Source organism: Bufo gargarizans, chromosome 4, assembly GCF_014858855.1.
Source record: "Bufo gargarizans isolate SCDJY-AF-19 chromosome 4, ASM1485885v1, whole genome shotgun sequence".
NCBI lineage: Eukaryota > Metazoa > Chordata > Amphibia > Anura > Bufonidae > Bufo > Bufo gargarizans.
Window position 1 is genome coordinate 321974407 of NC_058083.1, and position 21450 is coordinate 321995856.

The window sequence follows — 21450 nt, forward strand, 5'->3', positions numbered from 1 at the left end:
GCCCATCTAACAGCGACAAGGTGGCTTCCAACAGATGGGACCAACACTAACAGCGTTACCTGGGCTTTTGGCGTACAATATTCCAGGGCAATGTAGAATACAGCTATATCACACTCTGATTAGAACCCCTGGGCAGATGGGCGGGAGTCCCCTAATGTACAATGCAAAAAACAATGTTAGACCAGCACCTCCAAACAATATGAAAAACGGGTTTAGGTGAACGCTACCATGTCTGTAATGTAAAAGCAAACAAGTACTAAAAGTATCAGCATACTGCCATGCACAAAGACACATGCAAACACTAGAAGCAATAGGGATTATGGGTAGCATTATAGAGACTTATGGCTGTGTGCACTATGGCTACTCTTATGAGGGCGATATGTCAATAGCAATTGTAACTCCCCAGAGTGGCGTTACCACTTCTGCGACTTGCTACTGTCTTTATTGGTCTAACCTCATGTCATCTTGTGTATTTATTCCAGGTCCTCCACAATGTGCATTCCTATTTTGTTATGCAACTGTTATGTTCACATGTAATTTGCCTGGTTCACCAGCAGGTGGCAGAAAACCCGGCAGAGCTATACTTAGATAGAATAGAACTTACCATTCCATTCTAACCCCCCTCTGGAGAGAAGTGGGTGAGTCCTACTTCCTGCAGGAAGGGGGGGGAGAAGTTCTAGTCAGTCTAGTTTACCCCCTGCTAGGGGTAAGGTGTGCAGGGGCACGTCTCTGCTGAAGCACCTTAAGCTCTGCTGGCCATGGAGGTCAAAGCTTGAAGCCTCAGGAGCCAGGAGGAAAGTTCCTTGGCATAACCTAGAGTCAGACTACAAAATGAAGTGCAGCATACAGAAGAAGCTTAGTTATACAGCCAGCCTGTCAGTACAGCATATTCAGAGATAAACAGATATAGCAGAGCAGAGTTTGCCTGCCAGTTTCATGCTAAAGCCTGCTGGAACCAAGACAAAGCCTCTAAACCATTTTGGATAAACGATTATTCAAGTAAAGCTGCCATTGAACTTCATCTCAAGGTGTGGACTCAAGTTATTCTTTTATCCCTAAATTATTCCCCCTTTTTATTGCTTCGCAGCCAAAACCTGGGGTCCAGCGGTATCCAGGTAGGAGCACCTTGACGCACATAAAAAGATATTTTAGGCCGCACTATACCACTCAGAATTACAACACCTGGGACGCGTTATATAGCGGGCCCTGGGCAAAGGCGCCTGTTACACAATTACTGTATGACCAATATTATAGGGACTTATGGCTTTGTGTGCTATGGCTAACCTTATGAAGGTACTGTGAATGCATTATTTTGGCTGTATGGCTGTGGAACCTATGTGTGACTATAGCGTGAAAAATTTGCACTGCCCACATTTTATCATTTTCATGATCCACTTCCTCATATCCAGTCCTTCTATATTACAATGGCTTCCACTCTTTACATGGTATATGGAAACAATATAGAAACTTATTGGATAATTCATACTCAAATACTAGTAAAGTAAAAGCATTCTAAATGTATCCCCCCCCCCCCCCCAATAAGTTTCAGTGTCTATTGGGGTCATGGTTACAGATTTTAGTGTTACTGTATCTACTCTAATGATCAAGTCAAGCTTTTTCAGCCTACCTATCCTAAAATTATTTTCTTACATGACATAAGGATTTAATTGCATTAGCTGATCCGACAAACGTTATCCACTTAATCTCATGTTATTAGCTTTACCCCTGACTTTAACCATGACTTATGTCCTGGAACACAGTGACTTAAATAAACCTCAGCTCAGATCCTATCACAAATCTGAGTCAGTCATTTTACATGTTATATAAACATAGTTATTGTATCTAAAATATAATCTGTCTTCTTTAGAAAATAGATGTTGCCCAGGTATTTACAAATTATGACCTATCCACAGGGTGCAGGGATCTTAAACCCCCTCACTCCTGATGATCAGTTGTTCGGCAGTAGCGCTGGTACTGAAGGTCGGCAATATACAGTTGCAAGAAAAAGTATGTGAACCCTTTGGAATTATAAAGCATAGAAGTAAATCAACAACAGAATGGCTTAAACAGAGGAAAATACGCCTTCTGGAGTGGCCCAGTCAGAGTCCTGACCTCAACCCGATTGAGATGCTGTGGCATGACCTCAAGAAAGCAAGTCACACCAGACATACCAAGAATATTGCTGAACTGAAACAGTTCTGTAAAGAGGAATAATCAAGAATTACTCCTGACCGTTTTGCACGTCTGATCTGCAACTACAGGAAACGTTTGGTTGAAGTTATTGCTGCCAAAGGAGGTTCAACCAGTTATTAAATCCGAGGGTTCACATACTTTTTCCACCTGCACTGTGAATGTTTACATGGTGTGTTCAATAAAAACATGGTAACATTTAATTATTTGTGTGTTATTAGTTTAAGCAGACTGTAATTGTCTATTGTTGTGACTTAGATGAAGATCAGATCACATTTTATAACCAATTTGTGCAGAAATCCATATCATTCCAAAGGGGTCACAACTGTAGGTATTGCTAAAATCCATAGGCATACCTCCTGCTCTGACCATGTTTAGTGCTGACTAGACTTAATACCAGGGGCGTCGCTAGGTTAAAACATTCGGGGCCTGGGCCCCGGATGTTTTGTCCCATGCCCCGAATGTCCTGCCTGCTAGATACAAATGTATTGCCATACACAGAACGGTAATACAGTTGAATCTTACACTGGGAAGAGGCGAAGGACCTGTGGTGACATCACAGGTCATGTGATCAGCAAAACAGCCTGTGATAGGATGACCTGATAGGATGACCTGGATGATGTCACCATCATGTGACCAGTGCAGGATTGGACCAGAATAAAGAGGAGAAGGAGCCTAATGGTGATATCTGGACATGAGGAAAGGTAAGTTAAGGGAGAGGCAGATGCTGGGAGTTGTAGTTATTTAACTGGGATGTATGTTAGGGCTGAAGGGAGGGATGTTATTGACATGGAACTGTGTGCTTGAGGTGGCTGGGGGAGGGAGTGATGTTATTTACATGGGACTGTATGTTGAAAGTGGATGGTGGGGGAGAATGATGTTTATGTACATGGGACTTAATGTTTAGGCTACGTTCACACTTGCGTTTGGGGATCCGCTTGTGAGATCCGTTTCAAGGCTCTCACAAGCAGCCCCAAATGCATCAGTTTAACCCCAATGCATTCTGAATGGATGCGGATCCATTCAGAATGCATCCGTTCAGGACCGATTCGTTTGTATTAGATTTGAATTTCTAAGTCTCAATACGGATCCGTCCTGACTTACATTGAAAGTTAATGGGGGACAGAACCGTTTACAATTGCACCATTTTGTGTCAATGCAAAGGGATCCATCCCCATTGACTTACATTGTAAGTCAGGACGGATACATTTGGCCCTGCATTCGTTTGTATTATCGGTGCGGATCCGTCCTGTACAAGTACAGGACAGATCCGCACGAACGCAAGTGTGAAAGTAGCTTTAGGGGGTGATGTTTACATTGGATTGTGCGTTGGAGGCGGCTGGGGAGGAGGTGATGTTATTTACATGGGACTGTATGGTAGAGAGTGGAGTATAACTGCAGGGGGCACTGCAGATCCAGGGGACATTATAGGCGGTCTTATTATTACTGGGGGCTCTATAGGAGGGTCCTATAGATCCGCCTTATTTCTACTAACTGCACTATGGTGGCCTTATTACTACTGAGGGGTCTGTAGGGATCTTTATTACCACTGGGGGAACAATAGGGGGCCTTATTTCTACTGGGGACTCTGTGAGGGTATTATTAATATGGGAGGGCTCTTTGTTGAGGAGCATTATCACGGTTGGGGCAGTGTTACTAATGAAGGCATTCTAGATGGTAATTACTATTGGTGGGACTATGAGGAGCACTATTACTATGGGGGGCAGTAATGTTTCTTCAGCATAGTATTTGGGGCTATTGGGGGGGGGGGGGCAGGGGCGTAACTAAAGGCTCATGGGCCCCGGTGCAAGAGTTCAGCTTGGACTCCCCTTCCCTCAGTGCTTTGTGTGTCTTCTTATGCGGCACAAGTGTCTTTGGGCCCCTTCAGGCTCCTGGGCCCGGTAGCGACTGCTAGCTCTGCACCCCCTATAGCTACACCCCTGGGGGGGGGGCACAGCAAGCAGCAGGATAAGACTGTGGGGACTCCAGTTGGGGGATAATGATAGAAATGTGAGGAAGCTAAGATGTCTGTGTGTCACACTCTGCAGAGACAAGGCGGCTCAGAAAAGTGTCCGGACCGAGTGGAGAAGATCTACAGAGAAGATGATGACAGAGAGGAGACGTCACCTGGAGGCCCTGGATGTGACAGGTAAGTGCTGCTGTATAGTAAGTACAGCAAAGTGCGGGGGGGGGGGGGGGCAACATATTTATTGGGGCTTGTGCCCCGGATCTTTTGAGACCCTAGCAACGCCCCTGCTTAATACATACCATAGTCTTATTCAGACACTATTCCCGATCTGCCTGTCTTTCTTGGTCATTTTAGTAAGGCAATACAAGCTGAGTGATTTTACTATAAAATATTTCAATAAAGATTTATTTTGTTATTTTTAACCGTCCATTTAGGCAGTTAAAATAACACTTTAAAGGCACATCTGTTGCAATCATTGGAATGCAAGGATTGAATACATAATCCCCCTTTCCCTACCCAGTCAATAATGTCACTTCTATGACATTGGGCAAAATTCTTTTGATATAAAGTCTAATATAAAGTCTCTTATCGTTGCATAACCTTGGATGACAAAGCAGCATGATGGGGGAGCCACCTTTAAGTCGCAGGAGATGTGGTGGTATCCCAGATGGGTCGAGGGAGTTCAAGAACTCTGTTGGATAATTTACAGCCTCATCCGCATCCACAACTGTATCAATGGAACTGTATTCAGTTACAGAGCCTGGAATTATATTCTGAATGCGGTTGTTCACACAACCACTTGTAACTTATCTAATTTTCACATATGTTTAGATAAACATCATTTATAAGTTCTTGAATTGATGTCACCATGTTACAAAAATTATCTAGAAAAGACATTTCTCCAATTGAGAAAGTACAGTCACCGATTTGAAGAAGCTTATCAGTGAAACCTTGAGCAGTTGGATCTCCTACATACTGTCATGTTTGTTCTTAGGGTAATATTAAGCATTAAATGGGTTGTCACACTTCAGTAAGTTGCATTATCATGTAGAGGAAGTTAATACAAGGCACTTACTGATATATTGTTATTGTCCATACTGATTCCTTTGCTGGCTGGATTAATTTTTCCATCACATTATACACTGCTCACTTCCATGGTTATGACCACCCTGCAATCCATCAGCGATGGTCGTGTTTGCACACTATAGGAAAGAGCGTCAGCATCTCTGCTGGCTGGGACCATGGGAGCGCACATAGGCTACTGCTTTTTCTTATATTGTGCAAGCACGTCCACCACTGATGGATTGCCGGGTGGTCTGTAACCATGGAAATGAGCAGTGTATAATGTGATGGAAAAATGCCACTTACTGAAGTGAGACAACCCCTTTAAGCATAGGTTAGCATTAATTTTATCAGCCGACATCAACCTTGGAAAGACTGGAAGAGTCTGCCCAAACTCCTCAAGTAAAACTACCAGAGATCCTCCTATCAGATTATTCCCCTTTTAGTCAGCACATACAAGGAGATGAGAGACAGACTGAAAAGCACAGTAGTAAAACTGATATGAGCAATAAATAGTTTGTCTTTTAGACAGCATACGCAGGGAGATGATAGGCAGACTGAGAAGCAGTGCCTGAGCAGTAAGTAATTTGTTTGTATAAAATGCACGTTTAATAAAAAAACACATTCATTTATTAGAACCTTGCAGAACCCTGTCAGTTGGACTTGAAAACTCACCATTACTTTAAGTTGGATCATAAATAGTATATGTACCAAGTTTGGCTGAGATCCATTAAGGCATGTAGGAGCCTATGAAGAATAACTATACAAACAAACCAATTTTCACTATATATACACACACACACACTAGTTCATATCCATAAATTAGAATAGCAAAATGTTAATTTATTTCAGTGATTCAGTAAAAAAAAATTAAACTCATATTATTGGGATATTGTCAAGAGGAAGATGAAAGACACCAGACCCAAAAATGCAGACTACCTGAAGGCCGCTATCAACGCAACCTGGGCTGATCGCCGCCATGCCATGCCACATTGATGCAGTGATTCATGCAAAATTTGCCCTGACCAAGTATTGAGTGCATATACTGTGCATAATTTTCAGTAGGCCAACGTTTCTGAGATACTAAGCTGTAAGCCATAATCATCATTAAAAGAAATAAACATTTGAAATAGATCACTCTGTGTGATGATGAATATATATCATATAAGAGTTTCACGTTACATATAACGTTTGGCCAATTTAAAAAGTGATTTCTGAGATTTGGCTTCATCAGATTCACAATATTGGGGCATGATTAGAAACATTTTCACCTGAAAGTAATAAGGCATGGTGGTGGTTTATGAGAAAAAAGGGAAAAGGGCTCTTTAATTCACATTTCATTAACATTTAATTGAGTACAAGAGATCTTGGGGTATATGACCACAAGGTGCAGCTTGCCTCATGCGGCCAAGCCATGCCCACCTTTGGTAACCAATGGGGGCATGAGTTTGCCTCAAACACAAGCGCCCATTGGTTGGCAAGGATGGGAGTGGCTTACCCACATGCAGCCAGCCGCACTGTGGCCCATACCTGTATACAGCACAAGGCACAAGTAACCAATTACTATTCACCTAATAAGGAACTATGTTAAATGGCTTAGACTTGCATTAAAAGACAGAACCAATCTCTTAGATGGTTCATGAGGTTTAAACGGTGACCTCTGTAACTCCAAGTAATTCACTCTAAGGGCATTTATGTAACATATCCAGTTAAAGAAGCTTATAGACTCAAGGTTAGAAATCACCTCATGCAATTCTAAGAAGTGATCCCATCCATCTCTAGTTTTCCTATATACAATGTACTATTTATGTACATGATGTGATGCTTTGCTAGAAGATCTCAAAGTAATCCATGTTTTTGTCCTAAAAGATACCAAATAACAAGGAACTAAAAATGCATAGCAAAGTTTCTTAGTATATTTACTTCGGACTCTCTAAACTTTTTTAACCTCTTCTTTTGATGTTCATCATGTTCGATGTGCCGACGTGTGAATGAACCCTAAATGTGAATGTACAACATGGGGATTGCACGCGCAGTGAAGCTGTGCATGCGCCATCTGCAGCTGTTGACTGTATATTACAGCTGACACTTTACTGCAACTACAGACACCCTTAATAAGTACATCCTCCAGCCTAGAAAAATATCTAATTCAGCTCATTTATGTCAGGAATCTGCCTGCCCTCACCATGCCCCCTTTTCCGCAAGGGCAGCAGTGAAATGTTATTTGCTTCAAATTGTTTGTGCAAATGGGGTTTAAAAAGTTGCAAACTCTAGGTCGCAAAATCGTTTCTAACACCAGCTTTGTGGGATATCAGAAATGATAAATCTCCCCCATACTCTGTGTTCATATAGTAAATAACCTAAACTTATTTGTGGACTGATTATTGCCGAATCATTTGACTTTGAGTCTTGTGATGATAAACTAAGTTCTATTGCCTGCCAAATGTCTGTGTACAGTATATTAATCCTAGCTCAGGCTGCTTTACAGTGGTTGTTCAAACCACTGATAGATACAAAGGTACGTATCCAAAGTACTGAAAATAGATCACTGCCTAATATTGGATACTAAAAACTAAAATAATAAAGTTTTAATGAATATTTAATTTAAAACATGAAAAAAAAAAGGGTGTGTGTATAGTAGTGTATGGGCTTGGAAGGGTTGTTAGCACCCTATATCCATAAACCCTTGTTATACACCCAGTGGGTTCTGGATCATAAGTGGCCGTGGGTTCACGAATATATTGCCAGGGACCACTTTGTCCGGGAGGCGAAAATAAGAGCACTCTCGTACGCTATAGAAGAATTATAATGAAATCAAAACTCCGAGCCATCTATCAGTTTACTCATATGGCTCTGTGTGTATAATTCTCCTATTTGACAAAATTGCTACAGTATCTTGTCTTGGTGTAAGATGCAGAGCTCAGTGATACTATGCTTCTAATGCTGAAGCTTGTATCGCGACTCTCCCTCAAATGATCCTGAGCGCTTTCTCCGTCACCCAGGCGTCTTAAAAAATGGTAGGTATTTACTTTGTATGATCTATTAACTCTTCAATTTCTGTGAAGCTTACTATCGCTATACCACTCCTCTTATAGTTGCTTCCCTCTTGCTCAACGCGTTTCAGTAGGATCCCCTGCCTTATCAGGAACGCTAGCATGAAGACAAGAGGGAGTAAGCATAGCACATTTGTAAAGTAACAAGTGCAGACCGAGCTAATGGGGCCGGGCCCCCCAGGAGAAGATGTCAGGAAAATATACAGACAAAAGAGCCAAGTGCCGTCTCAACTGATGGTGTGAGGCTGCATTGGCTGGAAAAATAGAAGATGACAAGAGCGTGGCCCCTCTCAATATACTGAGGCTGCGCGTCGATACACTGAGGCCTACTATACACATCAGTGGTTTGAGGCTGTGCCTGGGATAGGCAGTGATCTATTTACAGTGGTTGTGCAAATCTACCCCATACATCTCTATTGACTTGGGTTCAACTATATTTAATGTATGCCACAAGAAGATTATTAAACTATTAAAACTTTCAGCTATAAATGTAGATATCTAAAGAAAACTCCAAATTCCAAAGAGCCCGTGAACTGCTCTTTCCATGAAAAAGAACCTTAATGGGGTCCAGGTTCCTTAAAACAATTTCCAGCAGCCCTCACCACCCTCCTCCCCTGTAAGGAACAATATATGCTTCCTGACACGCAGTTCTGGATACTTTGGCTTGTCACACTCCGATTCCTCACTTGTCAACTTCCAGAGTGGATTAGGGTCATGTGTGCCATTGTAGATATGACTAGTCCAAGTGATGATGTGCCCCAAGTAGCACATCATGGGATCACATGCTGCTTGAGGGACATGAAACTGAGCAGATGGGGGCAGGAAAGTATGTTTCCCTCCAGAGGATCTAGCGGAAAGGGTTGGGGCTGCCAAAAAAGGTTTCAAAACGAAACAAATCCTTTAAAAAGATTTTCACATCAAAAACGTTTATCACCTATCCTGTGAATAATGCTTGATCATTGGGTACCAATCCCTCACCAATCACTAATCTGGCTGTCCTGGATCCCCTATTTCTCCTCACCCACATGCTGTATGGACTAGCAATGCACATGGTGAACCATTGCTCTACCACATTTCACAAGTGGCACAGGAAAGGAAAGAGTCTCAGGACCCCGGTTATAATGATTGGTGGGGGTCTCAGCAGTTGTCGCATACCCTCTTTTAAGGAATATGATTTTTTCATTATATACATATTTAATTTATGACCTTCTGCTTTTTATCTTTTTAAAGCTCATTATTTATGATTTAATCATATGCAAAATAAACAACAGGTCTCCCTTTATATTGAGTATCCAAAGAACTATAGAAAGCGTTATAATGGTGTATAAAATGTATAAACTCTCCTCATTTTTGTAGAAATATTGTTTTATGCCTTGAAAGAGAAAAAATACACAACTTGAATACCAGGCAGCTGATATTATCAGAATTTGATCCTGTCTTTGCTGGACTGTCCTTGCTAGCAGATGGTACTAACTTTCGGTAAGAAGATATAATAAGACTGTGTTAGATGTTTCACCGTCTGTCATGGCAATTTTTTTAAATGACCTTCATAATAGGATGAACTTTAACGCTGTTTGTATTGCTGTGAACTGCAGTATATGTTTACCCAGACAACACCAACAGACGATGAATATAGGTCTTGTTGTAGATGTTAGTAAAATACTAAGTGAAAAATTGGAATGAAGACTGCAGCTTACATACAATACAAAGGCTTTTTGTCTGGAAATATAAAACACATGCAAACACTGAAATAGTTCAGATTGTTAACCCACATTGAAAATCTGCAGTAAACCATAAAACACGCAAAGCTGTGAACTGGCATTCATTCATATCAGCGTCACATCATAGATGGTTTATGAAAATATACTAAGCCATCCAAGAGATTTATTCTGCTATTACAGGACATGTCACAAGTGGATTCACATTTTAAAGTAAAGCTTTATTAATCTGTGGACAAGAGAAGAAGACCATAAGAGTTTAAGTGGCACATTTACTTGCTCAGCAAGGTCAGGCTATGGACATTCTAGGTGTTTATATCAAGCTGTACTGATCGAAAGATGAAGTGCTAAATATTATATACTCTACTATAAATATTATAAACTCTACTTACTATACATATCATACTCTGCCTACTATACATATGAAATACTCTACCTGCTATACATATTATATACTCTACTTACTATGCAAATTATATACTCTACTTACTATACATATCATACTCTGCCTACTATACATATTATATACTCTACTTACTATACAAATTATATACTATACTTACTATACATATCATCCCCTTTTATTAACATCATCTCCTTAGCAACCATCCGTGAAAATCGCATTGCATCCAAACATGCTTGCGGATGTAATGCGATTTTTATGCAGCACCATTCACTTATATGGGGCCTGCGTGGCGTTAAAAAAACGCAGAATATAGAACATGATGTGATTTTCAAAGCAACGCGCAAGTGATGCGTGAAAAACATCGCTCATGTACACAGCCCCATTGAAATGAATGGGTCAGGATTCAGTGGAAAACTCACCCGTGTGAAAGGGGCCTAACATTGTAAATATGGGATGCTCTTAAAATAACTCCACACATAGCCAATAATGTCTAAACCACTGGCAACAAAAGTGAGTACACCCATAAGTGAAAATGGACAAATTGTGCCCAATAAGCTATTTTCCCTCCTCGGTGTCATGTGACTCGTTAGTCTTACAGGGTCTCAGGTGTGAATGGGGAGCAGGTGTGATAAATTTGGTGTTGTTGCTCTTACACTCTCTCATATTGGTCACTGGAAGTTCAACATGGCACCTCATGCCAAAGAACTCTCTGAGGATCTGAAAAAGATTTTTTGTTGTTCTAGATAAAGATGGCCTAGGCTATAAGAAGATTGTTAACACCCTGAAATTAAGCTGCAGCACGGTGGCCAAGACCATACAGTAGTTTAACAAGACAGGTTCCACTCAGAACAGGCCTCACCATGGTCGACCAAAGAAGTTGAGTGCATGGTTGTTTAGAGGTTGTCTTTTCAAAATAGATGTATGAGTTCTATCAGCATTGCTGCAAAGGTTAAAGGGGTGGGGGTGGGGGGTCAGTCTGTCAGTGCTCAGACGATACCCACACACTGCATCAAATTGGTCTGCATGGCTGTTGTCCAATAGGAAGCCACTTCTAAAGATGATGCACAAGAAAGCCTGCAAACAGTTTGCTAAAGACAAGCAGACTAAGGACATGGATTACTGGAACCATGTGCTGTGGTCTGATGAGACCAAGATGAACTTATTTGGTTCAGAAGGTGTTAAGTGTGTGTGGCAGCAACCAGGTGAGGAGTAAAAGACAAGTCTTCCCTACTGTCAAGCATGGTGGTGGGGGTGTCATGGTTTGGGGCTGCATGAGTGCTGCCGGCTGTGGGGAGCTACAGTTCATTGAGGGAACCACAAAAGGCCAACATGTACTGGGACATACTGAAGGAGAGCGTGATCCCTTCCGTTCGGAAACTGGGCCACAGGGCGGTATTCCAACATAATAACGACCCCAAACACACCTCCAAGACGACCACTGCCTTGCTAAAGAAACTGAGAGTAAAGGTGTTGACTGGCCAAGCATGTCTCCAGACCTAAGCCCTATTGAGCATCTGTGGGGCATCCTTAAATGCAAGGTTCCTTACATCCACCAGCTCTGTGATGTCATCATGGAGGAGTGGAAGAGGATTCCAGTGGTAACCTGTGAAGCTCTAGTGAACTCCATGCCCGAGAGTTAAGGCAGTGCTGGAAAATAATGGTGGCCACACAAACTATTGACACTCTAGGCACAATTTGGCTATTTTCACTTAGGTGTGTACTCACTTTTGTTTCCAGCAGTTTAGACATTAATGGCTGTGTTATTTTGAGGGCACACCACATTTACACTGTTATACAAGCTGTACACTGACTACCTTACATTGTGTCAAAGTGTCATATCTTCAGTGTTGTCTTATGAAAAGATATAATAAAATATTTACAAAAATGTGAGGGGTGTACTCAATTTTTGTGAGATACTGTATATGAAATAACAGTTGTATAACAATATTATTAAGGCACAGTATCAGAGGACCTGGAATTAAAATACACAGCTGAAATTTTTTTGCTAGTCATTAGAGACAGTAGCTAGGTGTATGGGCTCATTCACACGATTGTACAAATGGGTGCACATTGATTCCGCAATTTTGCGGAAAGGTGCGGACCCATTCATTTCAATGGGGCTGTCCGCATCCCTGCAAAAAATATATAGAGCATGCCCTATTCTTGTCCAATTGCGGACAAAAATAGGGCATTTCTTTAATGGGCCTCCTGTTCCGTTTCACAAATTGTAGAACGCACACGGGCGGCATCCGTGTTTTGCAGGTCCACAGTTTCCAAACCTCAAAACATTGCACAATCGTCTGAATGCACCTTAGGAATGGTAGTGTGGTAGAAAAATATGTATACATAGACAATTAACATATAGGCTGTTTGAAAATTTTGATGGAAGCGTCGCTCTAATGAGCTAGTCACTAGCAAATACATTATCACAGAACGCATGCCTCTGGTGCCCATATGAGAAAGTAAAAGGCAAAGAAGCACCATACAGTAGATTGTGCAATGTACAGTCTAATGATAGACTAAAGAGGATCTCCAGGAATGATTAAAATGGCTGTCAGCAACGTGTCCTAGAATATGAGCAGGACTGGTTGCCCCCACTTGCAGAGCTGCCTAGGGGGTGAGGGCGTGGAGTGTCACTTATCAGTACACTCTGGCACTTGCATATACCACACACTGAGTGTTCCTGTCAGGCTCCTCAGCCATGGTGGCATATCATAGGCAGGATCACATCATTACCATCCATTGTAGAGCACTGTAGTGTATACTGAGGAACCCACTCCCTTATCCACCTCTGCAACTGGAGACAACCAGTCCTGCTTACATTCTAGGACAGGTTGTTGGTGGACATTTTAAATGATACACCAGTAAGGATGCTTGTATAATGATTGTGATGCTATTGCTTTTCTCTACGAGGATGAAAGAACAGATGAGAAGAAGATCCTGGTATTAGCTAGAATGTACTGAAGATATTCTATCTAATTAATATTGTAAATGTAACCTATTGCTTTTTAAAATGCACATGAAGTTGTGTGCTCTACAGGTGAGGGAGCTAGACCAACAGAGATACAAGTCTTGGACTAGGTGGGCAATACCCTCCTCCATCTGAGTGGCTAGTGCTGCCATGGTGTCAGGGGTGCACCTAGCCTTTCTGCTGCCTGAGGCGAAAATTGAAAGCGCACCCCCCCCCCCCCCCAACTGTACCAAATTGTCAACCTAACCCCTTCCCTCCTAACATTACGTATATCACTACAGAACATACCGGGTAATACAGCGCCACATACCTCTTACATCCAGTAATGTCACTTTTAATGTAGATGTTCTCTTTCCTCAACTTCTCCTTTCAGACCTTCAGACTACTTTTCCATCATCCTCTCATCTTCTGGACAAATCATCCTACCACTAGTGATGAGCGGCAGGGCAATATTCGAATTTACGATATTTTGCGAATATTTTGTAGAATATTTGTCATATGTTCATGAATTCGAGATTATATTCTTGATTGTGAAAATCGGCAATGTATTATTCGCGTAATGCAAGCAAAATTCCGGCGTGGGTCACTTATGCTACATTTTTCAAGCTGGTATAAGTTTTCTGAGACTGGAGAAAATGGTTTACACGGTAGAACATTAGAATAGCTTTATATCCCGATAGAGTGCTCCAATATATTTGCGCTTGCAAATTTTTAGCAATTTATGATGCGCATATTTTTTCGCAGTATAGCAAGGGGCAGGCAAATATCGGAAATATCAGCGCTGTAGTACTACTGCACTCCGATCGGGGCGGGCGCAGGAGCTGCCCTGCCCGATCAGCGGAAGGGGCCAGTCAGTCACTGATAGCCGGACCCATGCTGTATGTGCCGGCATAAAGTAAAAACTCAAAAGAGCAATAGCAAAGGGCATCCCTTGAAGAAGCGGAGCGGAACGTGCGGGTGCGCTCACAGCTGACTAGAGGTTTGATCCCCGTATTGTACCATTTCCTAGGTATTTCACTGTCCTTTTCCCTTTTAGCTGCCTGTTGTTTATGCATTCACAGATGGTTTTCTTTATGGGACCCTATGTGGATGTTTATATATAGGGCATCTGGGCATATGGGGTAGCTCCCTGGAGATTATTGGTACACCTTTGCTATTGCTCTTTTGAGTTTTTCTTGTATTGAGCAATATAAGTTGTGGGGATCTCATACCTTGTTTGTCAGCAGGTGAGCTACTTGTCGCAGCACCTACCTGCATTGCTGCTATACTTTTTTTATTTTTTGACTCAGGAGTTGTAATTATTCATTACCTAATAAAGTTTTCATATTATTCATATGTATGTCCCTACGTTTTTTTTTGTGTTTTATGTGATGTCATGCATTTTTCCAACAGATTGTTGGTTTAATAGGTTGTACTGCTCTATAAAAATATCACATTATATGCCACCTCAAGTGAACGGCGTTAAAAAAAAAAAAGTGCCAAAAAAGCTATTTTTTTGTCACCTTACATTACAAAAAGTGTAATGCCAAGCGTTTAAAAAGTCTTATGTACCCCAAAATGGTACCAATCAAACCGTCATCTCATCCGGCTAAAAGTGAACCCCTAACAAAGACAATCGCCCATAAAAAAATAATAATAGGGCTCTCAGAAAATGGCAACACAAAAACAAGATTTTATTCTGTTCAAAAATAATTTCACTGTGTATTAGGTATCACCATATCCATAACAAACTGCTCTATAAAAATATCACATTATATGCCCCCTCAGGTGAATGCTGTAAAAAAATATACTATGCCAAAACAGCCAATTTTTTTTCACCTTGCTTCACAAAAAGTTTAATACCAAGCGATCAAAAAGTCTTATGTACCCCAAAATGGTACCAATCAAACCATTACCTCATCCTGCCAAAAATGAGCTCCTACATAAGACAATCACTTAAAAAACAATGGCACCCATAAACCTATCCATCAAAATCTTCCCTGCAAAATCTGCTCTCCTTCCGTTCTGAGTCCTGCCATGTGCCCCCACAGCAGTTCACCACTACATATGGGGTGTTGCCGTATTCAGGAGAAAATGAGTAACAAATTATGGGGTGCTTTTTCTCCTGTTACCCCTTGTGAAAATGAAAAATTTGGGGCTAAAGCTAAATTTTATTGGAAGAAACAGAACTTTGCATTTTTACAGCCAAGTGTTTCCAAATTCCGTAAAATGCTTAGGGGGTCAAAGTGGTCAGTACCCACCTTAATATATTCTTTAAGGGGTGTCGTTTCCAAAATGAGGTAACTTTTTTCAGGGTTTCCACTGTAGGGGTACATCAGGGTCTCCTCAAATACAAAATGGTGCTTAAAAACCATCTAGCGCTCCTTTCGTTCTGACCACTGGCACGTGCCCATAGAGCAGTTTACATCCACATATGGGGTATTTCTGTAAACTGCAGAATCAGAGTAAAATATATTGAGGTTTATTTTGCTGTTAACCCTTGCTGTGTTGCAAGAAAAAAATGATTAACATAAAAAATCTTGACATTTCACCTCCATTTTCCTTTAATTCTTGTGGAACACCTCAAGGGTTTTACAAAGTTTGTAACATTAGTTTTGAATAATTTGAGTGATGTACTTTCTAAAATAGGGTCATTTATGGGTGGTTTCCATTACCTAAAGCCTCATGCAAGCATCCTGGAACAGGGTCCGTGAGCTACCGGACTGGCATCCTGCTTAGTGCAGGAGTGCACGGCGTCATTGGTCACTATGACGCTGTGTGCTTCGTGCCGCCTCAGTACAGTAATACACTCATATAGACCATACGAGTGTATTACTGTACTGTGGTGGCGGCACAAAACGCACAGCATCATAGCAACCAATAACGCCGTGCGCTCCTGCACCAAGCAGGATGCCAGTCCGGTATCTCATGGACCGTGTTCCACAGACATCTGCATGAGGCTTAAGGCCCTCAAAATTGGGAAAACTTTGAAAGTGTCCCCAAGTGCAGTCACAAAAACCATCAAGCGCTACAAAGAAACTGGCTCACATGCGAACCGCCCCAGGAAAGGAAGACCAAGAGTCACCTCTGCTGCGGAGGATAAGTTCATCCGAGTCACCAGCCTCAGAAATCGCAGGTTAACAGCAGCTCAGATTAGAGACCAGGTCAATGCCACACAGAGTTCTAGCAGCAGACACATCTCTAGAACAACTGTTAAGAGGAGACTGTGTGAATCAGGCCTTCATGGTAGAATATCTGCTAGGAAACCACTGTTAAGGTCAGGCAACAAGCAGAAGAGACTTGTTTGGGCTAAAGAACACAAGGAATGGACATTAGACCAGTTGAAATCTGTGCTTTGGTCTGATGAGTCCAAATTTGAGATCTTTGGTTCCAACCACCGTGTCTTTGTGCGACGCAGAAAAGGTGAACGGATGGACTCTACATGCCTGGTTCCCACCGTGAAGCATGGAGGAGGAGGTGTGATGGTGTGGGGGTGCTTTGCTGGTGACACTGTTGGAGATTTATTAAAAATTGAAGGCATACTGAACCAGCATGGCTACCACAGCATCTTGCAGCGGCATGCTATTCCATCCGGTTTGCGTTTAGTTGGACCATCATTTATTTTTCAACAGGACAATGACCCCAAACACACCTCCAGGCTGTGTAAGGGCTATTTCACCATGAAGGAGAGTGATGGGGTGCTGCGCCAGATGACCTTGCCTCCACAGTCACCGGACCTGAAACCAATCGAGATGGTTTGGGGTGAGCTAGACCGCAAAGTGAAGGCAAAAGGGCCAACAAGTGCTAAGCATCTCTGGGAACTCCTTCAAGACTGTTGGAAGACCATTTCAAGTGACTACCTCTTGAAGCTCATCAAGAGAATGCCAAGAGTGTGCAAAGCAGTAATCAAAGCAAAAGGTGGCTACTTTGAAGAACCTAGAATATGACATATTTTCAGTTGTTTCACACTTTTTTGTTATGTATATAATTCCACATGTGTTAATTCATAGTTTTGATGCCTTCAGTGTGAATCTACAATTTTCATAGTCATGAAAATAAAGAAAACTCTTTGAATGAGAAGGTGTGTCCAAACTTTTGGTCTATACTGTGTATATATATATATATATATATATAACTTTATCTTCCACCTGCTACTTCACATAGGAGAGGAATCTTGGGGAAATAAACCTCCCTTCCACCACCAATCCTGCATTATATATATATAACTTTATACAGCTATACAAATGCTAGGTAAGCATGGAACTCAAGTAAGGTCTCAGTACAATAGGCTAGAAATCCAGTTCTATCTGGATTACTCTGGATGGGATTTATTCTGCTGTTTTTCATGTCAGATTGGTCTCTACATGTTATTTCTACCCAACAGCTCTGTTGAGTGCACTTGAATAGCACACATTTGGTTTGCTCTGCTGATCTCTGATTTGTGTACACTGCACTTTGGTGCTGAAGCAAGACAAGTCAACAGTCCATTGGTAAAATAGCCATACACTGGGAAGGATTTGCCTGCTAAAACAGTGAAAAAATAATACCACTTTATACATTTGAATGGAAGAGAAAAGTCTTTTAAAAATACTTACCCAGCTATGATGCATTAAGACAACATGTGGCTAGAAACTTAGTGGATTTCTAGGCACAGGACTTTACATCATAAGTAAGGAGTCACGTTACATACAAAACACAGGCAAGAATCTCAATGTTTTCTTAGTTGGCTTCTCTAAATAGATGAATGACCTGTCAACAATGACTGCATAACCCTTTATCTATGATAACACACTATATTGGTTCATCAGCATTTCCCCTCAATAGTCTGTACTACAACTTTAAAGATATACAGTAGGGAGGAATCTAGCATGTCCTTCAAAAAGTCACAAGTAGGGGCTTTGGGAAAATTTCTTGTTCACTTTCTGAAAAATGTTGAGACTTTTTGAGCAGCACGCCTTCCAGCAGCACCTTTGGTCAAAATTTTAGAGAAGATCACTTTTGTGACACATTTATGAAGTGTGACTTTTTAAAAAGTCACAACACCAGACATCCTTTTACGGAACTAGGTACAACCACATTGCACTTGTGCCACATTTATTATTACTGTGCATTCTTTCCATAAATTTGGTGTACATAGCAACTTCAATCTCAAAACTAACCTCAAATACACCTACAATGATGAATTCCACCCAGTGTGTAACTGAAAGACAACTCTTCTATGATGTCAACGGGTGAATTAATTAGGCCGAGTGAGTGGTTGATCAGTCATTTTCATCAGTGATTGTGAGCCAAAACCAGGGTCAGAAACACAGAACAGGCGCATTATTACTTATTTCTGCACAAGCTCCTTTTCTGGTTTTGGCTCACAATCATTGATGGAAATCACTGATCAAACACTGACTGTGTGAAAGTGGCCTTATAAAGAGTAACAAATTAGGCATGGTGGGTCACCTATTGGCAGCAAATTAGAACTATTTGTTTTCTTTGGATAACCTTAAATGTAGTAATTTCTATCACTAGACTGACTACAATTGAGTTCCTTCATTTTCTGTTTGGGAACCTTTTTTTACTGGATGCATCCAATGCAAATGTGAACATACCCTGGCACTTAAGAGAACAATAAACAATCAGTGCAGCTTATTGAAATTGATATAAAACTAGGCCTAAGCATAAACTGGGGTAGTAAATCAGTCATATTGCGGGGGCACAAATGAGGCCTAAAATGAGGCCCCAAACGCCATCATAGGGCCACACAAGTGTCAAGTAATAGAAAAAGTCTTAGATTATTGCCGAAATATGGCATGTGCCATAATTTGTTCCTTTTTGCCACTTTTATGATGTAAAAGTATTGATAAATGTTCCCCCAGTTCATGGCAGATGCAGCCAAGCAATGCCAAGGAAAGTCAATATTAGCCAAAATTGCCCCCTCTCTTTCTATTGATCTAGTGAGTGGAAGTCTCAGTACTACTGTTGAGCGAACTTGTGGTTTCAAGTTCAGCGTACACGTTTCAGGTTCGGGTTGTCTAAGAATTCTGTTATGGATTCCGCTACTACTGACTATAAGTTATGGTCCGCGGTAGCGGAATCCATGACAGAATTCTTAGATAACACAAACCCGAACCTTGTACGCCGAACTTGAAACCACAAGTTCGCTCAACACTACTCAGTACCTGAAACCAAATTATGTCAGAAGTTTGTTGAAACTACTTTTTAACATTATACCATCAGGATAGTAAAACGTGACCCATGTCTTCATTACTGAGTTTCCACAGCGTTAGGGTCCATTCACACGTCCGTTGTTTCTTTCCTGATCTGTTCCGTTTTTTGCAGAACAGATCTGGACCAGTTCTGTACCCATTCATTTTCAATGGATCCTGAAAAAAATCGGACAGCACAATGTCCGATTTTTTTTCAGGACCCATTGAAAATGAATGGGTACAGAACTGGTCCAGATCTGTTCCGCAAAAAACAGAACAGATCAGGAAAGAAACAACGGACGTGTGAATGGACCCTTCCATTGAACTTTTGAGTCTGCAGTATGTCGCAGGATTTCATTAAAGGGCCTCTGTCAGCAGAATTGTACCTAGGAAACTGGCTGACCTGTTACACATGCACTTGGCAGCTGAAGGCATCTGTGTTAGTTCCAGGTTCATATGTGCCCGCATTGCTGAGAAACATGATGTATTAATACATGCAAATGAGCCTCTAGGAGCAACAGGAGCATTGCCTTTATACCTACAGGCTCTGCTTTCTCTACAGCTGTCCCTCTGCACTTTGACAGGACCAGGAGTGATAACATTTTTACTGCCTGACCCTGTCAATCAAATGATGCTGGTGCTGTTTTTGGCCACATGTCTGTATTTTTACACAATATTTTAAACAGTCTTCTCCTGCACTGTTAGTAATAATTTAAGGGGACACTTACATTATAAAGGGGTATTTTTTTTATTTTTTTTGATCATCATATTTTTATTAGTTGAGTCAATTTTAGTATTTTAACATAGCATGTTATCTTTAGTGCACTTTCACACTAGCGGCATGGGACTCTGGCAGGCTGTTCCGGCGGGTGAACAGCCTGACAGATCCGTCCTGCCGCTAGTTCACGTGTGCCCCCAGACTGCCGCTCCGTCCCCACTGACTATAATGGGGGCGGAGCTCCGACGGCAGCACATGCCAAGAGGCAGCAGGACTAAAAGTACTGCATGCAGTACTTATAGTCCGGCCACCTCTAGGCGTGCGCTGCCGCCAGATATCCGCCCCCATTATAGTCAATGGGGATGAAGCGGCAGTCCGAGGGCACACTTGAACTAGCGGCAGGACAGATCCGACAGGCGGTACACCCACCAGAACAGCCTGCCAGAGTCCCCTGCTGCTAGTATAAAACTAGCATTAGATCCATAAAATGCCACAGAGGCAAATGTATTTCAATGACCTTTCCCTGTGAACCATTACATTTGCTGGCAGATGAGACACAATCTAAAATACGTATAGACAATACAAATAAAAAAAATATAAAATTTAAGAAGCATCTCATCACAAGCAACCCCTCTGAAATAAATAAGGCCGCAGACACAGCTCTTAGCAGGAGGTTTTGCTCTTCAGAAAAGCGATCAAGTCTTGTCTCTCTGTCTTGCTCTTGATACCAGCAAAGATCATCTTGGTGCCAGGGATGTACGTTTTGGGGTTATGCAGATATTCAAACAGGGTCTGCTCATTCCAGGTAATACCCTTCTTCTTGTTTGCATCAGTGTTACTGAAGCCTTCCGCTTGACCCATTTTGCGCCCAAACTGGACATACAGGTTGGGTCTGTTCTTGTGCTTGGCCCACTCACACGTGTGGCACTGGGAGCATTTGGTGACAAAGAGCTTCCTTCCCTTTTCAACGTCTCCCATTGTTAATTAGATCCTCCTGCAGATCTGGACTGGTATGCTCTAAGTCCAAGGACACGCTGTACCAACCTGGCAGTGTTCATGACGAAAGGGGTATTTTTTAAAACAGTGATCACAGAAAACATTTTTTTACCTTTTTTTTGCTGTTTCAGCAGTACTATACCATTGAAAATGTAATACAAAATACTGTCCTTTAGCAGTCCATGTAGCAG

General features: G+C 41.6%; 1 protein-coding gene across 1 annotated transcript; it reads right to left on the minus strand.

Moving 5' to 3' along the window:
- Positions 1 to 20915: 20915 nt before the first annotated feature.
- On the minus strand, positions 20916 to 21241 carry LOC122935976 (cytochrome c-like). Its single transcript, XM_044291949.1, has one exon. The coding sequence runs from the start codon at positions 21239 to 21241 to the stop codon at positions 20927 to 20929; it is 315 nt and encodes a 104-aa protein (XP_044147884.1). The 3' UTR covers positions 20916 to 20926.
- Positions 21242 to 21450: the final 209 nt, after the last annotated feature.

What these genes read in the sequence shown, in the direction of transcription:
- LOC122935976 (XM_044291949.1), bottom strand. Translation starts at nt 21,241, where the DNA reads ATGGGAGACGTTGAAAAGGGAAGGAAGCTCTTTGTCACCAAATGCTCC.